General features: G+C 41.7%; 1 protein-coding gene across 8 annotated transcripts in view; it reads left to right on the plus strand.

Annotated features, from left to right (window-relative positions):
* Cttnbp2 (cortactin binding protein 2) overlaps positions 1-19194 on the plus strand; it is a 306866-nt gene that overhangs the window by 276930 nt on the left and 10742 nt on the right. For all 8 annotated transcript variants that reach the window (XM_010621899.3, XM_033758148.1, XM_010621900.3 and 5 more), the window contains 7 exons: positions 138-224; positions 310-409; positions 9313-9465; positions 9643-9830; positions 15735-15913; positions 18038-18240; positions 18530-18703. In XM_010621899.3, the coding sequence (XP_010620201.1) occupies positions 138-224; positions 310-409; positions 9313-9465; positions 9643-9830; positions 15735-15913; positions 18038-18240; positions 18530-18703 (1084 nt within the window). The remainder of the gene's footprint in view (positions 1-137; positions 225-309; positions 410-9312; positions 9466-9642; positions 9831-15734; positions 15914-18037; positions 18241-18529; positions 18704-19194) is intronic.

Raw genomic sequence — 19194 nt, forward strand, 5'->3', positions numbered from 1 at the left:
ATACAGTAAGGACTGTTTCTCAGCTACCATACTGAACCTCCTGTAGAAAATAGCAGGAAGCAGGCAAGTGTATGCTATTTCGTAAAATGGAAGCTTTTGCCATCTTCACCTAAAGTCTCTTCTTGGTTTGCTGTCAGGTCGAGCAATATCATAATGTCATTTTCCACGGCCCAGAAGGAAGCTTGCAAGACTACATAGTGCATCAGCTTGCACTTTGCATGAAGGTATTTATTACTTTCATATCATCTCTCTTTTTTTTTGGAGGATTGGAAAGTGGACAGCACTGACCATTCTGTTTGCTTATCCCAGCACAGACAAATGGCTGCAGGATACTCCTGTGACATAGTGAGAGCTGAAGTGGATGCTGGTTTCTCCAAGGAACAGCTAGTAGACCTGTTCATCACTAGCGGTAAGCCCGTTCCACCCGACTAGATTGTGATAACCCATAGACATGGTCTTTCCATTAAATGGAAGTAAACATTGTCGCTTGGGGATATGTTTGTCAGCTTTTCATTTAGTAGCTACCAGATGAAAGTTGGGAACCCAAGTGAACATTGAAAAAATTACTTTCATGTGTGTGCCTTTTATTTCCTCCCCCCCAATCTTTTGTATAAATCATTAATTGCTGGGAGTCTGTTATGTAGCTGGCAGCAGTGCTTTATCAAGGGTAGAGGTAGTGGGAGCCGTTCACCCTTGGGGACACTGAGTATCATATCTTTGATAGTATCTAGAACTGCAGGTGCAGGGTGATAACAGAGCAGATTAATGTTCAGCGCGTTTTGCTACTCACAAATTCTCCACACCTGGAGCAGACTGCTCTGTCTCTCTTTGGTATGCCTTTGATTGGCGGTTAGCTACATACATTCATTTGCCATTAGCCCATTTACCTTCCACAGTGGCCTTACGCAAGTAGGTATCATTGTTTTATTTCGAAGCTGAGGACGTGAGTACTGAGAAGGCAGTAACTTGCCACAGCTGTCTAGTAGCAGAAGTAGGGTGAGACATGTTGATTAATATAATTATTCATGTGTTTTCTATTTTAGGCTCTAGAACCTAGCACCCCAAACCTCACCGCAGGAAGAGGTGGAGTTGGCACTGTTTTGTGTGGCATAGCGTCACTGGCACTGTGAGGCAAAACTTCACTCCCCAAGGGCTCATGCCGCAGAGACTTCTGGGAAGGGGCTGAAGAGGCAGTTACAGGATTGGCGAAGGATAAATTGAGAAAGTCAGAAGCTCTGTTGAGTGAGGGTGCTGGGAGCTTTGATCTTTGGATCCGTGACAAATGGAGATATCTTGTAGCCAGGGCAACTGAGGCCAGGCTTAGGAAGATAGAAGTTGCTTGCAATTCTAAACCAAGAAATAAAATTAAGAGCAGATCTGGAGAAAGACTAAGGATTCTACAGACCTGGAAGCAGATTCGGGGGCAGGAAGGTCTTACCCAGAGTCTGAATGTCACTGTATTACACAGTCAGGCTTTAACCAGCAGCTAGTGAGAGTGAGCCACAGAAAGCTGCTTTCTCCGATACTGTCATCCATTATAGCTGACATTTATAAAGCTCTTACTCTGGCAGGCCCTAAATACTGTGTCTGTGAACTGACAACCCTTTGAGGCAGGCTCCTGTGCTATCCCTGATTTATAAACATTCAAGACAAAAGGTTAAGTACCCTGCCCAATGTTCCCTAAGCAAAGACAGAGCAGGACACAGCCCCGGAAATCTGGCTTGGAAGCCTGGCCTTCATCACTCTCAGCCACTGCTCTTTAAGACCCCGCTGTGCTAAAATGTCTCCTTGTTCCTGTTAGTTGTCTAACAAAAGCCTCCTACCTTTTTTTGGCTTTCGGTCTTATTTTGTCTCAAATTAAGAAGCTAAGAATATTTTATTCTTACAAATCAGGATAGATGGCAGCTCAAAACAGCTCTGGTGTAAGCTTAAACAGCTAAGAAAACTGGAGAGCACTGAATTAGGTCGTGAAGAATGCAAAGGTGACCAGCTCAGCACTTCAGAATCTGTGTTTCTTAGAAAGAGCTCCTTTTCCTAATTTCCCAGTTTGGAGAGTAGCCCAGATGTATCGGCTCCTACACTTGAAACTCGGATCTTGTTGGCAGGCTTGAAACCCTAAATGCCCACAAGCCACAGTGAGGAGCAAAGCCAGTGGAGTAGGGCTGCAGGGAGCCAGACATATGTCCCCATCTCTGCAAGAGGCTGCTGCTCGAGGCTTTACTAGCTTGTTACTGGCAGAACCAGTGTTAATTGGTCTTACGACTTTCAGGAGGAATCTAGGTTTCTATATCAAGTCTTTGGGGGTTTTTGTCCTTTCAGTTTTGTCAGCTGTTTTTTTGTACAGTGCTGGTGATTGAACTCAATGCCTCATGAACGTGAGGCAAGTGTTCTGCCTGTCCGCCATATCCCCAGCCCTCAACTACTGTAGTTTTTTAAAGTAATATGACAGCCACATAGAACCCCAGGTCTACTCATTTATGGGCCCTTCACCCTTGTCCCTAGCCAGTCCGTGGTTACATCTTGCTCAGACATTCTCCAAGTACCTTCTTTGAATCCATTCTTACAGGCACTTCACTCGACTCCGCTGCTGATAATTCATTTGCTTCCCTGAAAATGGTCTCTTGCCTCCTGGTTCTCCACCTTGAACATCTTTGCCTTAGTCACTTTCTCGTTGCTCTCTGACTTAGTATCTGAAACTTAGAACTAAAAGGATCGTTTTGGTTCACAGTTTCAAAAGTCTTACTCCATGGTTAGCAGGTTCAAATGCAAAACTAACAGGATGGAAAGGCCTGATGTGAAGGAAAGGAGCTCATGTCACAGCCGCCGGGAAGCAGAGAGATGGGGGAGGAGCCAGAGGTAGAGATAATGCCCTTCCGGCCAGGCCCCCAGTTACCTACCTCTCCCCATCAGACCTCATCTTGAAACAGCACATTCAGTCAGGAGCCCACCAGTGGGTCAGTCTGGCATTGGCCAGCAGGTCTTTGTTTAAAGCTGTGTGAATCCTGTGTGCCCTTCCTCGTCCCTCTGTGACTCCTGAACTAGGTCAGTGTTGTTCCGTCCTTCCATTCTGGGGCATCGATGCACTTGCTTTGCTTAGATGACTTTATTTTTCAGTACCAGGGATCAAACTCAGGACCTTGTGCTTGCAAGGAAGGTGCAGTGCCATTGAGCTAAGTCCTCAGCTCATTTATCTGACTCTTATAGATGTCCATGCTCCAGCAGAATCTGAGGTTTCTTTCCTGTGTGTCCTTTTCCTATCCACTCCATATCCTGTTCCAATTCCGGCTTCTGGTATTATAGTAAAGGCCTGAGTTCAAAGTATGTTCACACTAGAAGCTAAAAGAGACATGGTCTCTGCCCTGTGCAAACTATAGGAAGTGTTGTGAGGGCCCTGTCCAGACCCTTCCAGATGTGATAGTCTCTTTCTAGTGAACATCAGTAGACTTTGTTTATACGCCTGTTCCTCACCTGACTATAGTTTAAGCCAGTGAGATTATTTGGGCCTTTGCCTTGCTACACACACATCTTCTATTATGAGCTCCTTGAAAGTTACTGTCATAGTTTATTCTCCTGTGCAGCCTTCAGGTGTCAGAAAAGAGTAGCTTGCTTAGAGGAGAGACAGAAAGAAGGAATATTAGGATAAGGGAGTCATTGATGGTAGGGCATAAAGGTAGAATGACTTGGATTTGAAAAATGCAATTTTGAACAATGGGCTAAGGTCAAAAACATCTGCACTCTATGCTCCAGACAGAAGAATACCAAATGGTGTATCATCTCCAAATACACAAGGACTTTGTTCTCAGTGATTTATAAGTATTAATATCTGTCTTCACTTTTCAACGACTGAAACATCAATACAGGGTTCATCTGATCACAGTTGCACCCACCCACAGCCTGAGCGTTGCAGGTCCCTCAGTTTGCCTTCCTCCCCATCTCGAGGCTGTCCCTGAAGTGTGTCACGTCCGCTCCCTTTGTCTCGTCTCCTCTGGCTGCTGATCTCCTGCTCTCATGCATCGTTTCTTGTTGAAGAGGCTCTGTAGGCCTTATGAACTCTTCTTTCCTGTGCTTCAGCTCCCTCCAGGGCAGGGTTTCCAGGAGAGCACACCAGGATTCACAACCGTTTACAGGTGTTTCCTGATCTTAGGCTCCAGTGGCCCCAGGATAAAAGCTAAAGTTCTCCAAATGCTACGTCTGAACAAACCGTCCAGCCTCTCCCCTCACCCCTGCTGCTGTCAGTCTTCATCTTGTAACACTCCCTCCTCCAGAAGCGCGTCTTCTCTGTAGGCCCTGAGATGGTGGAGAACGTCCACTCTAGTAGGATGATGCCGGGGCTTCTGAGCCATGCAAGGGCATCACAGTGAGCCAGGGAAGGGTTCAGGGTGCACACACAGGGCTTTCCCTGTGCAGGAAGCCCGCAGCAGAGATCGCTCCTTTGCTCAAGAGGTGATGGAAGAGGACAAGAGAGAGAAGCCAGAGCTCTGGAGGAGGGGAAAAGGATTTCTAGGCAGTTTTGCTGGTGATTTTGGAATAATGCAAGCCTGGGAATTATGTCAGCGACTTCTTTAGCTTTTTACCAAGAAATTAATGTGATAAATGACATTAGTACAAAGGAGGAATGTAGTGATTCATGAGGCGTTCTATGTGCTCTTGGATTTTAACCTTCTCTAAAGAAAGACTTTAGACTAGTTGGATTGGACTTTTATCTTCGTCGAACACGGCACATATATTACTTTATTTGTTCTTCTCTGTAACTGTACAAGAGAGCCAATGAAAAAAATCTGAGAACCAATAAAAGAAATATATGTGCAAAATGTAAAGAGGGATAGCAAACACATTTTAAACTTAACTTTAAGAATCTGAAGCCTAGCTAGAGAGATTAATAAGGTCCCAGTTCAGAAAAGAATGTAGAACAAAAGAACACTTCGAAAAGAATGACTCAGCACGTATGCTAGCACAGATTACCTTGTGTTGATTTTAAAATAACATTTTCTTTCTCATATTGCCTTCCGTGAGAGAGATCCATTTGACATGACAAGGTTATTTGGTCAGGAGGGTGTGAATGCATGTTAGAATTGGCTCAAATTTCTCCTCGGAGTAAGGCATGGAGCTGGATTGGCACAAAAAACAATTTAAAAATTGATTTTAATTTGCAGTATTAAAACAAGAAAAAATCCCTGAGAAACGTTCCTTTTTAGAAGTCATAAGGAATGGCATTACTATGAAAATAATATAGTATATACAAAATATATGTAATATATACTATAGTGTATACACATACAGTAAATAAAAATAATAATCATAGAAGACTTTGATAATTGGAGTTTCTTTATGTGAGTTTACCTTGTGGACTCTGAGTTACGAGAGGTGCTGTGGAGTTGTACTGCTCTGGCATCACCCCTGCAGAACACTGGCTTACAGAGGCAGTACACAGAGGGGCTGTTTTCTGTCCCCAGAGGAGAAATTACACACAGAAATTTGGGTTTAACAAAAAAGGTGGTGCGTTAATCACTTTTAAACCAAGTGTTGCTGCTATCTAGGACTTTTAATATTAGGGTGTCCAAATCTGAAATGTAGCCCTGAACCTACTAAAGACCATGTCCAGTTGTGATTAAACTGTGAGAGAAAGCAGAGCTGATAATAGTCCCTAAAGTTGGAAGAGAAAAGGTAAAAAAAGAGTGTACTGGTTTCAGAAATAAAGCTTTGAAGTAGCATTAACCAAAGACAATCCAAATGACTGACTTTCTGACCACAAGTTGAAAGGACCTGTAGATAGAGTGTGACTGACCTTTTTCATGTCTCCATAAATCCTGATCGGAGAATATTTAAAACCTTGAAATTTGAAGCTATAATGAAATCAGATGTCAGGTTACATACTTGTAACCTCAGCTATTTAGGAAGCTGAGGCAGGAGGATCTCAAGTTGAAGCCCAGGCTGGGAAACTTAACAAGACCCATCTTTACAAAAATTCAAAGGCCTGGGGATGTAGCTTATTGCCTTCTGGACTCAATAACAGTTTTAATAGTAAGAGAGATGGTAACAGGTTCTTGCTCCTGTAGGAATTTTTTTGTGTTCTTGTCCTGGACCTTTGTAACTTGTTCGAGACACATTCTATTTCTCAACTAAAATAAAACTTACCCTGTTTGAGGATGTTAAACATAAGTGGTCAGATATAGAAGGTGCCGATTAAAAAAAAAAAATGAGGGACTGAGGCCAGCAGTATTGAAGACAAAGCTTTTCAGCAAAGGTACCCATGCAGACGAGGTGGAAATCCAAACCAATAGGTGTGGACCGCGACCCTCACCCCTTCTTGCTTTGGTCTAGACACAAACTGTGGACGTCCACTGTACCTGTGGGATTAAGTCACTGGCAGCACAGTCCCAGCTTATGCACTGCGAGGATGTTTGTGTCTCCCCACAAGCCCTCCGATAATGCCTATGAACTCGTATTGCCAGCATAATTCTCCTGTGTTGCTCTTGTTCTTATTTCCCATCCGTAGCTGGACATCTCTCAATTGCTGTTCGCTCATCACACACATTGGACCTGCAGCATCCCTGCAGAGCTATCCCTTCCCATGCACGCCCCGCCCCTGGTTCTGTGTTGTCTTTGCCTCCTTTCCCTGCACAGCTCCTCCCCCAGTGGAAGCTCCAATGTGTCTCTGACACTTGCCCTTTCCCCTTTCTGTACACTCTGTACACCAAACACCGTCTTAGAACGCTTTTCCCTCTTGCACCTTGGGCCTGGAGAAAGCTCCCTTCGCCTCTTTCTTTTCAGCGGAGGAGCTAAGTAGCTGTGTCATCTATTTCTCCACACAGAGAGAGGATCTCAGAGCAGGAGTCAGGTCCTATTTATCACCCTCCCCTGCTTCCCCGAGCTGGAATTTGCTCCTCCTACCCTCACGTCCTGCGACTGCTCCTTTTCACTTTTGGCTGGGATCTGAGACTTCAGAGCAGCAAGTCTCAGTCCTGGCTGCACATTCTAGTCATGGGGAAGTTTTATGAAATTCCAGTGTTACAGGCCCAGCACAGACATATGAATCAGAATTGCTGGAGGCCATGGGGTCATCACAGGGGATCCCAGTGGGTAACTGGGTGGAAACACAGCTCACTGCTGTGCTACTTCCCACAGCAGTGACTGCTCGATCCCGTGGCACTCACTGGCACCATCAGCTCTGCCCCGCCTGGTCCCAAGTATGCTGACTGATTTGATGCCGACCTGTGCCCAGTCCCCGTCTTTCTGCCTCTGCCCTTTCTTGGCCATAGAAGGCCCTCCCTTGACCTGTCCATCCATTATGATGCCATTTCTCTTAAAAGGCCACATTTGAAATGCCACTCCCTCCCTCCAAGTCAGAATCAGTCACCTTCCACCTTCAGCACACATAGCACTTAGCACACTGCACGTGTAGTCATTAACCATTTTTTTGAAGTAGAATGAAATAATTCCTTCTGCTAGTGGTGGTGGCTTGAGAGTTACGTGACCTAACCAAACACTTAACACAAAGCAGAGAAAAACTGGAGGCCTTCAATTCTACATTGTATAAAAACACGTGAACCATCAACCTAGCGTGTTTTTCATCACCGATTAAAAAAGTCTTGTTTACCATTGTTGTCTTCACAAATGATGGTCATCTTATACTTTGACGATACAGGTTTATCTGTAATAATATTGGAACTCGTGAGCATGGGGTTTTAGCGTCATACAGAAATAGCAGTGGTAAATGAATCTAGCACGCACGCTGGACCCCCGTGTAACCACCACCAGCCCTGAGTAAAACTAAATGGAGAGGTGGCTGCTACTGTGTGTAGGCTTCTAATGTTAAAGCGTCATTGGATCCAGGAATGGTATTTCAGCTTATGAAAAGTCATTTGTAATGTTCAGTGATTCTTTTGAAAGTAAAATCGTGTCTGTAGTAACAAGAAAGAGGAATATATTATCATGAGGATTTGTGAAAAGTAGAATACTTGACGGGATTATTCTCCAATACATATGATTATCTTCATCACAGTTAATGTATCAAAGCCTGGGGAATCTAAGAAGTTGAAAAAAGGATTTTCATTTATGAATTGGTATGTAGGAAGTGCTATATACATGTTGGCTAAAATATTAGTAACATGTGACTGCTTAGTAGTTAACAGATGCTGAGTATGAGTTGTGCACTGCTATATTCATTTCCTTTATATAGTGATAATCTCCATTTACAACTTTCAATTTGGTTTGATGTGAAGTCAGTTCCTCACATCCTGAGTGGAAGGAACCCTGGAATACCACTAAGAAGTCATAGATTTTACCCTTCCTTCCTTTTGTTTATGGAATCTTAGTCTAATTATTTCCACCTCTCTGAGATCTCTGTGGTGAGGGGAGGAACTTGCTTCTCTCTCTGAAAATGTCTAACATTTTGAACATATGGATGTGTGATTTAAAGGACATTTAAGAGTTTTCAACTTTTTGCATTGTGAAACATGTACATAAAACACTACTTACTCGTCTTCTTTTAAGATAATCATTTCTTAGCTTTGCTTTACAGTTTTACAGCCTAGACAGAATCTCTTATTATATATTTAGTGCTGCCTTTTTGGAACTTTATGTGATGAAATATTTTTGAGGCAGTATATCTTTACTGGGGGTAATTTAATATATGCATACAATATATAATCAAATCTGGATAATAAGTATTTTCATCTCTTCAAATATTAGTCATTTTTATATATTGGGAATTTCATACTCTTTTGGTCACTGTGAAATATCTCATAGGCTGTTTAGACCAACAGTGACCGTGCTGTGCTGCTGTGCTAAGGAACGAGAACTCCTACGGTGCCCCTTATTGAATTTCTGTCCTTCCAAGCTGCTGCTCCTTGCCCTTCCTGATCTCTAGGGATCACTATTCCATTCCTGTTCTCCTATGACACTGATTTAGAAATAACAGCTCTTTGGTGATTTCTTCTTAAGCGTATGGTTTCCGATAGTCTTTTCTGTTGTTACTTAGTTATAATGTGTTCAGTTTCATATCCATTGTATTAATATATTCCTGTTTATGTGTTCATTCTTTCATAATGGATATTGGGATGGTTCCACTTGGAATATGTTATGGAATAGGGAGTGACGGGTTGTGATGCAGGCTCAGAGCTTATTTCAGAGTATGCTAACATCATATATACACACACATATATATACGTATACACACATATATGTGGAACAAAGCGTTCCATATATGTGTTCCATATATGTGTGTGTGTGTATTCATCTTTTTTTAATTTTTGCTAATATGTGTAGGTTTTTGTAAAAAATCCAATTCCTAATTTTTTTTTTTAACCACAGCTTGTCTGATCCCAGTGAAACAGTCTCCTGTTAAGAAGAAAATCATCATCATCTTAGAGAATTTAGAGAAATCTTCATTGTCTGAATTATTGGGGGACTTTCTGGCACCTCTTGAAAATCGAAACACTGAAAGCCCATGGACTTTTCAAAAAGGTAAAGCTAGTGGAGAAACCAGACTGAGAAGCCAGCTTCTGTGAGAACTTGCTCCCCTTTCTGCTCCCCAGAGTGCCAGTTATATGTCATGTCCTTTCTTTAGCTAATTTTAAATGTGCATTTGTCCCATAATACATGTGACTTGCTGAGATTGGACTGTGGTTTGGCTTGTTTTAGGAAATGGGACGTCTGAATGTTACTACTTTCACGAGAACTGCTTTCTGATGGGAACCATCACCAAGGCCTGCCTCCAAGGCCCCGACTTGGTGGTACAGCAGCACTTCCGTTGGGTTCAGCTGCGGTGGGATTGCGAGCCCATGCAGGGCCTGCTGCAGAGGTTTCTACGGAGGAAAGTGGTGAACAAGGTAACAAACAGCGCCTGTAGCCTCTTGCTTGGAGAGTGGAGTGGAGGTTATCAACAAATTTGGGCTTTGGTTACACTCAGTATGGCCTCAGGCTGGAATAAGCTGGGTATTTGGGGTTAAATAAGATAATTAAAGTTGAACTCAGTGACTGGACTGTAGAAAGAACAAGAAAATATATGTATACCAATTAACAGTTTTTCTACTATATTAAATACATGCCAAAGGTAATAGCTTTTACTGTTGTTATGAACTGTTCTCAAGGAATCTCACCAGGTTCTAAATACTATAGAAGGCTAGAATTGGATTAATTATTCAGTATAAAAAATTTGTTTTCAAAGTTGAAAATGTGCAAATATTAATACTGGAAAAAACTCAGATCTAATGGGAATAGTTGCATTTTGGTAGTACAAAGCATTCCCAAAAGGACAAAGATGTATTTACTATTAGAAGAACTATCTCTCAGTTATCCCACATGAAGGACATAGGGTGGCCAAGGAAAAACAAAAGATGTTTTAGTGATAGCAGCAGCTCTGCTAAACTAATAGCATGTTCTTCATGAAGCATTGAGCTCTGTTACAAAAACAACTCTCTTCAAAAGAGAAAAAAAAATCATTGTATAGCCCTCACTGTGATAGTCTTTCAGCAGGAATTCTGAGATCACTATTATAATTAAAGATAGTTAAATATTTTCTCCTAAGAGAGGTAGAATTATTTTTATCAAATACTAGTAGGAAATCTAGTATTATCCTGAAAGGCTTATATTGTTATATTCCTGGAAGGACTGGAAAAAGAAACTGGGATCGAGTGCCAGTGTGCTTCTAAGAGCTTACAAGGATTAGGTTCTTTAATGCTGTAGGATTTCTGATGTCATGAAGTAGTCATTCCCATTGCACACTGACATCAGGAATTTGTTTTATTAACTTACTTGGAGTGATTCTTGGTAAATGAAAGGCATTCCCCTTTCTTCACCTTTCTATTCTTTAGAGCACATCCTGTCACACACAATCCAAAGAGTAGAGCAGTGAAATTATCATTTCAGCTCACATCTTCCTTCTATGGAAGTTCAAAATGTTTCCTAAAGCATAATACAAAGACAACATGCCACGGATGCATCATCACCATTTACCTAAAATAAGAGTTAATGTCATTCTCATTCCCTTCATTCAAAAATCATTTTTGAAGATTTACCGTTTTAAGGCCCTGTGAAATACTCTGCAAACGCATGAGTAATGAGTTCTTCCGGAAATGGCATTTAAGAATTCATCCAGGTTTCTCCTGGATAGTCTACATACTGCTCTATTTTGTCTTAATTTAATGTAATCAGATACCAACAGGCACAGCGTAGTCCACCTCAACCTGTACACACAACACGGCTGATCAATCCTGCCCCAAACCTAATTGGCTTTCTTTGTCACCAGTCATCCAGAGTTGGGATGTCATCAGACTGTCAAGTCAGTCAGTCCGTGGTGTGTCCTCACTCTTTGGCAAACTATGAAAGATGCAGTACAAGGGTGATGGGGCCACAGCAGTGGAAACCAATAATTAGAATACAGTGTGATTCAGCACAACTTCGGACATGAACCTGTTTGAGATACATTTGAACAGTGTTTCCTGCATATTCAGGAAATATCTGCCACTGGCCCAAGGACTATGGGGGCAAGACAGGGGCCACCCTCATGGAACTCAGATTCTCATGGAAATATGGGCCTTTCAAAAGGAACTCTTCATGGTTGGGGATGTAGCTCAGTGGTACAGTGCTTGCCCAGCATGCCCAAGGCTCTAGGTTGGATCTCCAGCACCACAACATGTGAAGTGGGTGGGACCATCCTTGGGTGGGAGTGTTGCAGACTTTGGAATTTTCATTCAGACTATTCAAGTGCTATTTGATTAAAAATGTATTCAGTGAGTTAGAGTCACACATACAGGTACCCAGCTGTTCTTGAGCTTTTGTGTTCAGTAAACTTTACCTTTGCAACCTAGCAACACTTAATCACCTTTAAAAGGAGCAATTATAACTTTCATTCTCTTAAATAGTTTAATTGGCTTTTAAAACTAACATATTTCATCACTCTTAAGAACTTCTGCCAACCCTAAGCACTTAATTCATAAAACTGGAAAATTTAAATGTATAAATCCGGTGAATCAAAGGTTTTCCTAATTTTTAAAAATTGTTGTTATTAGTACAAGTTCGCTGAGTATGATGATTGCATTCATCATGGGGAGTTGGTACATGCACATAACACATCTTAAATCTTTTTTCTTCCCCTTCTCCTCCGGTCCTTATCCCCTCCCTCCATCTCTTGGTCTCCTTCCTATTTGTGTCTATCTCCTTGCTTCCTATTATCTATCATTTATTTTGCTATTTGCTTATAATCATATAAGAGAAGCCATGCAGTATATTTAAACCATGCAATGTTGTGTGTCTGGTATTTCACTTAACATTATGGCCCTCAAAAGTGCATCCATTTTATAAATGACTCAACTTTATCTTTCCTTGTAGCAGAGCAGTGCTTCCTTGTGTATATAAATACCACATTTTCTTTCTCCATTCATCTGCTGATGGACATATAGGCTGCTTCCAAGATTTAGCTCTTATGAATGGTGCTGCTCTAAACATGACTCTTCATGTATTACTGTAATATAATGACTTTAAATCTTTCAGGAAGACACCTACAAGGAGAAAATCTGGGTCAAATGGAATTTCTGGCTTTAGGTTTTTGAGGATTCTCCACCCTGGTTTGCGTAGTGGTTGTACTAGTTCATGCTTCCAGTAGCGGAAGAGTTCCTTTTCCCCACAGCTTCACCGCCATTTGTTATTTGATTTCCCGACGAGAGCCATTCCTTCTGGAGTAAGACAGACTGTGTTATTTTAACTTGCATTTCTGTAATGGCCAGAGATGTCGAACATGTTTCCATGTATTTATGAGCCCTCTGTACTTCTCTGAGAAGAACCCATTCGTTTCGGCTGCCCATTTCAGTTGCTTGTCTCTTTCTGGAGCTGCCAACCCTTCTAGGCTCCGTACCTTGTGTTTCCCTCCCCAGGAGCCAGGGTTAGCATTCCATCCTGCTTTATTCTTTTCTCTGTTTTGTGCTCAGTTTCTCTGTAATTTCTAGTTTTTCTTTCAGCGCCCTGTCAATTCCAGAGAACTACATTTTTTCTTTGCCAAGTTGTTTTCTTGATACTAGGTCCCGGGGAGGCCCTGTTTTTCTGCCAGTCTTTGCTCTGCAATTTTTAATCTTCTCCCTAGTTCTTATTTATATAAACTTAGTAAGATTTTCATCATTTTAATTTAGAGTCACACCCTAAATCAATAACTGAGATACCATTCTAAAGTGGAAACATGGGGCTATTCTAATGTGATGTTGTCTTTAAAATACCAAATATATGATTATCCTTCATCCTAACCCAGAAAGTAGCAATTATATAGTGTTGATTATATTTAATTCTGAGTGTTCATGAAGATAGAAATGTACTTCTTAACACCCCCCCACAAATTTTACCATCCCAAGAAACCCAGGTTATTTCCCCATGAAGCTGGGGAACTGTTTTCTAGGCTGAGCACGTTTGCATATCGGCCAGAGAGCGTGGTGAGGACTTATGATCTGAGCCCAGATTTTTTCAGGAACAGGAGGGACCAGGCAGTTGCCTTCAGCAATCATTGTGTGCACCATGGTGTCTAAGTCCATGTCCACCAAATGGAGTAGGTTCAATTTATAGATTTACTAATTTTCAGGCTGATTTTGAGTGTATGACTCCCATGGTTTGTACTTCACACTAGACTGGAGTCAACCACTTCAGCTCATCTCTTCCCACTAGGCAGAGCCATATATCTGATAAACGACATCAGATTAAACTCTGTATCTTCAATTCTGATTCTGGGTCACTTCATGGGCATGTACTAAGGTCACACAGTAAACACTTTTATTAACAGTGGGCTCTCGAGTTACAGTAGCTGGCCTGACATACAAACAACTTGGGTTATGACCAGAATTTTAGGTTTACTTACAACCAAAGTCTTGGGTTACAACCAGTTGCCGGCCGCTTGTGCTTCCAGTTGGTCTCAGATACAGATTGAATTCTTAAAGAGCTACGGAAGACCCGGTACCAAAAAAAAAAAAAAAAAGAGGAACGTTACAACATCCTTTCCTGTGTGGAGTTGACCGAGAAATCCTGGGCCAGTGTGTTTCTGAGATCTGCCTGTACACAGGAGAGAGACTTTGAAGGCTGTGTAGAGAAGCCCGAGCCTTGAGTTGATCAACTTGAGTTGCAGACAGACCTCTGGAAAAAATTGAGTTTGTAAGTCAAGGGTCCACTGTATTTGCACATGTGGTCCATTTTCAAACCCTCCCTCCTGATTTCTTCTACATTCTGTACTTGGGATACTTTTTCTACCACCCTTCACCAAGCAAATTCCTTTACACCCTGTGAGAGATCAGCTAAAGTCCTACCTCTACCCTTTATCTCTCCTGACCATGCAGTATTGGATCACTTCTTCTCTTGAATCTTCGTAGCAGCTTGGGTCTATACTTAAAGCTTGTCAGTGTAGAAGGGACCTTGAGGATAATGAGTCTGGTCCAGTGTCCTCATTTAACAGATAGTAAAACTTGACCACATCATCTGGGCCCTCACTGTACCTAGTGAGTGGCTCCCTCCCTTCCATTGGACCTTACCTTCTGGAGCTAATCACAGGCTTTCCATTTGCCCAAGACACATTTTTCTCTTTTGTTCTCTTCTGCAGATTATAGTTATGCAGTCTCTGATGCAGCTATAGCTTCATAGTGGAGCACAGGCTTAGCATGCATGAAGCAACCAATTAAAACAAAGCAAAATAGCTGACTTTCAATGTTGCTTTTCCTTAGTAGCAGTTGTAATTAGTGGTCATACATAATAGGCATACATTAAGTGTATTTTAAAATGCAGACCTGTAAGGACCCCTACAAAACTGCGATTAAGCTAAATGAATGTCTGTCAAGGAAATAAAAAGTTTTTAATTTATTATGGAAATTCTAGTGGAGCCTTTAAAGAATCACAAGGTCTTACTGTTCTGTCAAATAATAACCACTGTTAGCCAACTGGCAAGATAGAAATTTCCTATAGACATCCGCACCGTGGAGAGGAGAAGTACCTACCTGTCCTCAGCTGCTCAGCATAAGTAATTTGATTCTGCCTTTGGGAATTAATGAAAGTTCTTTCTCAGTCAGGATACTTCACATGTTGTCTGATCTGTAGGTGCAGTTCATTGGATTGTCATTAAGAAAATACTTCAGTGATCTTAAAAAAAAGTGTTTCCCTGGGGTCTCTGTCAGAACAAGCTCTCTGCCTTCCCTCTCCCTAATTTAATGTGTGGCCCTGCTACAATAAACGACTCCTTTACTATTTCAGCTATTTTGTTGCCCATTAAACTATAGACTTAATATTATTGTGCCCTTGACAACTGCTGAGAGTAGGCCTTAAATGTTCTTACTGTTAAAATATATATATATATATATATATATGAGGTAGGTGATATGTTTGCTTGCTTTAATCACATACATATATCAAAGCATCACATTATGCACCATATATATAATTTCTGTGAACTAGACCTTAATATTTTTTTTAAAAAGCTGTAGCCTTGGCTTTGGCACATGTTACATTTGTGACCTTAGGCATATTTTTATTTCTTCTTCTCCTAAGTAAAATGGCCACCTCAGGCTTGTGGTGAGAATTCAGTGAGAAAAATATGTAAATATGCCTCAGAGTGTGTTATCAGCTATCCCTCCTTCAGCTACCCAAGCCAAAAAAAAAAAATCAGATTCAGCCAGATTTGTGTTTTATAGTTTCAAATTTTATACTTATATTTTCGGTCCTTTAAAAGCAAAACGTTCTTAGGCCAAGCCCCTCTGTTCCTCCCGTCTCCGCAGTTCCGAGGCCAGGTGCCCTCGCCCTCCGATCCCACATGCAGGCTTGTCGACTGGGTTCTGTGTGTCTGGCGTCAGCTCAACTCCTGCCTGGCCCACCTGGGCACACCTGAAGCTCTTCTTGGGCCAAAGCATTTCCTGTCTTGTCCTATAGTCCCAGGGCACGCCCAGGCGACTATGAAGTAAGTGTTTTTTCTCATTTGTTTACTTACAATAAATAGAGTGGTGAATTGGGGGCATTTGAGAGGATGTTGACCACACAGCTTGTGCCACCTCCTGTCATCAACACAAAATGCTAGTTCTCAGCACTCCTGTCACAGCGCAACCAGAACTTGTGTAGTTCCTATACCAACTGTTCATTGGGGTTTTTGTTTGTTGGTTGGCATTACTGGGGGTTGAACTCAGGGCCTTTTCACTGAGCTATATCCTCAGCCATTTTTTTTTTTTTAATTTCTGAGACGAGGACTCACTAAGTTGCCTACTCTGACTTGAACTTGCAATCTTCCTGCCTCAGCCTCCCAGAGTGCTAAATTGCAGCCATGTGTTGCCAGACCCAGCTAGGCAATTGCATTTTTGCATAGAGCTCTAGGTAGCAGTTTTTCTTCTATTAAATTCTCATCAAAGCCATATTCAGCTTTCTGTGTAATCTCCAGGCAGGATCCCACATGAGAAATTTCATTAGGTATAAAAACCCAGCATTCAGTCGAACTAAAAAGTCCTTCATTAATATGTATTCCTTTGACACAACTTACAAGAAACAGACATACAATAAAGTTAATGAACGAGAAAATCAAGAGGAAATGAAAAGGAAGAAAAGTTTGCCATCATTTACTTAGTAAGGATCCTATAATTAGCTACTGGACTTTATTCGGTATTTTCTGGCATCTTGAGCAGAAATCGGTTTTGAAAATCAGGGGAGGCAAAATAGTGTGTCTTCCCTGTTGTGAGACAAATCAACTTAGTAACAGCTAATTTGGGAACAGGAAGAAACACTATATTAAATGGATATGGCACATTTCTTGCTGAAGAAATACATTAATATAATCATTACTTTCTTCATCAAGATTATAGCTAAACCTAAGTCTTTTTTACCTCTGGAATTTCAAGGTTCTTAGGAACCAGTTTTGGCCTTTCCCATGGGAGTATAGTCTGTGACTAGAACCGCAGAGGTCTGAGATTTTTACCCTCTTACAAGCTGACTGGTTGGTCTGCTGTGGTTCTGGATGCTGCATCTAAGACAAACTACTTCTCTACTCACAGCACAGCCTGTAGTCTTGAGTTTTAGGTTCACATAGGTCCCCTTACTCCTCAAGGCCCCCAGGTGATTCTTAAGGGCCCAGGTAATGCTGGGTTTGCATCACAGCTATGGAAACTACCCCACCCCCATCTTCTAAAGATGAATGTGGCCCATCTGTCCACCCTCTGTCCCAAAGGAGAAGTTACCCTTATTGACATGGTCAGGAAACAAACCTGCCCTCTGCTTCCAAAGGGGACACCATCTGTTTTCCAAGTCTGAAAAGACCGTTCAGAAAAAAAGCCAAAACAAAATGCGTAGAAATACCAGGAGCAATTGTCTCCCTACTTTCCTTGCAGCCCTGTGCGAGCTACCTTTTTTTAAGCTAAAGATTATACCTTGAACACTTTCAGGAATAACTGTATAATTTTAACCCCACATGTAGAATATCAAAATTTTGTCTGTATTCCCTGATATAGTTTCATTTTATCTCCTTGCATTACATAACAGTAGACATTAACAGAGAAGCTTGAACTAATAGATCAGTGCTTACTACCTGGGGATAGCAGTTTCTGTAATGCCTGGAAGTTTATGCCAGTGTGTAATAGCTTTGAAAACCCCCCACATGCAATAATGAACCTTTGTCTCTGGGTAAGCAGATTTAATTGGATAGACCTGAACTTCAGAAATATTAAAATATTTCTAAGAAAGTGAAGCCAATCGTTAAAACTATTTAGACACAAACTTTCAGGGACTCTGAATTTTTCCACCCTCTTTATGTCCTTGTCATGTATTTATTCACATATTCGTTCAGCAGACACACAGGCCTTGATTTCAGTGCTGAGACAGTAAAGTTTCATTTGAAATTCATTATGCTTTTGACACAAATTCAAAGTAATTTGGTACTGGATCATTTCATGTATTCTGAAGCAACCTGGGACAGGAAGAAAGAAAGCATATGTGTAGAAACACATCGATTTTTTCCCCATGGTCTTCAAACCTGTCCTCTTGTAGAATGGTCTGTTTGGGAGAGGCCCACCCCTAACTGGTGAACCTGCCCTTCTCTTGCTAGGTGGATGTCTAAGCTGTGGAATGCCATCATTGCACCCAGAGTCCAAGAAGCGATATTGTCAAGAGCCTCTGTAAGACAGCCCAGCCTGGGGCAGACAGCTGCTAAAAAGCACCCGAGCCAAGGACAGCAGGCTGTGGCTAAAGCTGCTCTCAGCATCTTGCTTAATAAAGCTGTTCTGCATGGCTGTCCCCTCCCCAGGGCAGGTATGTGGGTTTACAGCAGGCGGAGATTAAACTCATACCCTCCTGGTACCTTGGGATTTGTCTTTAGGGAGTTCTCTTTTGTCTGAAAGTAATGGACACTTCACAACATTGCTCCAGAACTGTTTTTAGACCTCCAAGTGAGTTTTGTGCCAGTTCAGAAAAGCAGGGTATTAAGCCAGCCTGTGATTTTGAAGAGATCACCCCTGAGATTTAGAAATGCACTTTGCCTTACCTTGTGAAATTGCATTGTTACTGCCTTTTTAGTAAAATGGGATTTTTGTTGTTTCAGAGCTAGACCAGCACACAGCTGATTTCAAAGGAGGAAGTTTCCCTTTATCCATAGTTTCAGGTTACAGCAAGAAGAGAGAGAGTGGTGCTTGGAGAAAGGTGAACACCAGTCCTCGCAAGAAGCCCAGCCGGTTCTCCGCACCCCCGTGGCATAAGCCGGACTTGAGCCGTGAAGGTAAGGGGTAAGCAGGCTGCCTGGAGGGTGACAGGGCAGAGGGGCTTGTTTTATGACTGCACATTCCGCAAAGTTCCATGAAAATATGCACTGAAGCATTTGGAATAAACTATGTAACATCTAATTTCTAAAAACACCCATGAGCGTACTTTCATACTTGAATTCCAAAAATTAAATATATCTTTATTTTGTTAATGGTTGTTTTTAGAATTAGTTTTTCTTGATGTCTGCCATCAAATTAAGTTCATTACACTTTGGCATAATTCACTTCTCTTATCTGCCATTCCTAAGCCAAACTTCCATTTTAAAAAATATACGTAGAGATATATTTGATACCAGCGTCAGGCCTTCAAGGATGAGTTAGTTCCACACTAGTCTTTCTCACACTTGTGTACCGTGGGGCAGTTTCAGTTGAAGTCACTGGAAATGGAAGAGAAGCAGTCACTGCCTTCATGGAGTCTGTTCTAATCATGAGCTAAGTGATTAAGCCA

Source organism: Fukomys damarensis, unplaced genomic scaffold (genome assembly GCF_012274545.1).
Source record: "Fukomys damarensis isolate Sample0158 unplaced genomic scaffold, DMR_v1.0_HiC HiC_scaffold_4, whole genome shotgun sequence".
In the NCBI taxonomy this organism is placed as follows: domain Eukaryota; kingdom Metazoa; phylum Chordata; class Mammalia; order Rodentia; family Bathyergidae; genus Fukomys; species Fukomys damarensis.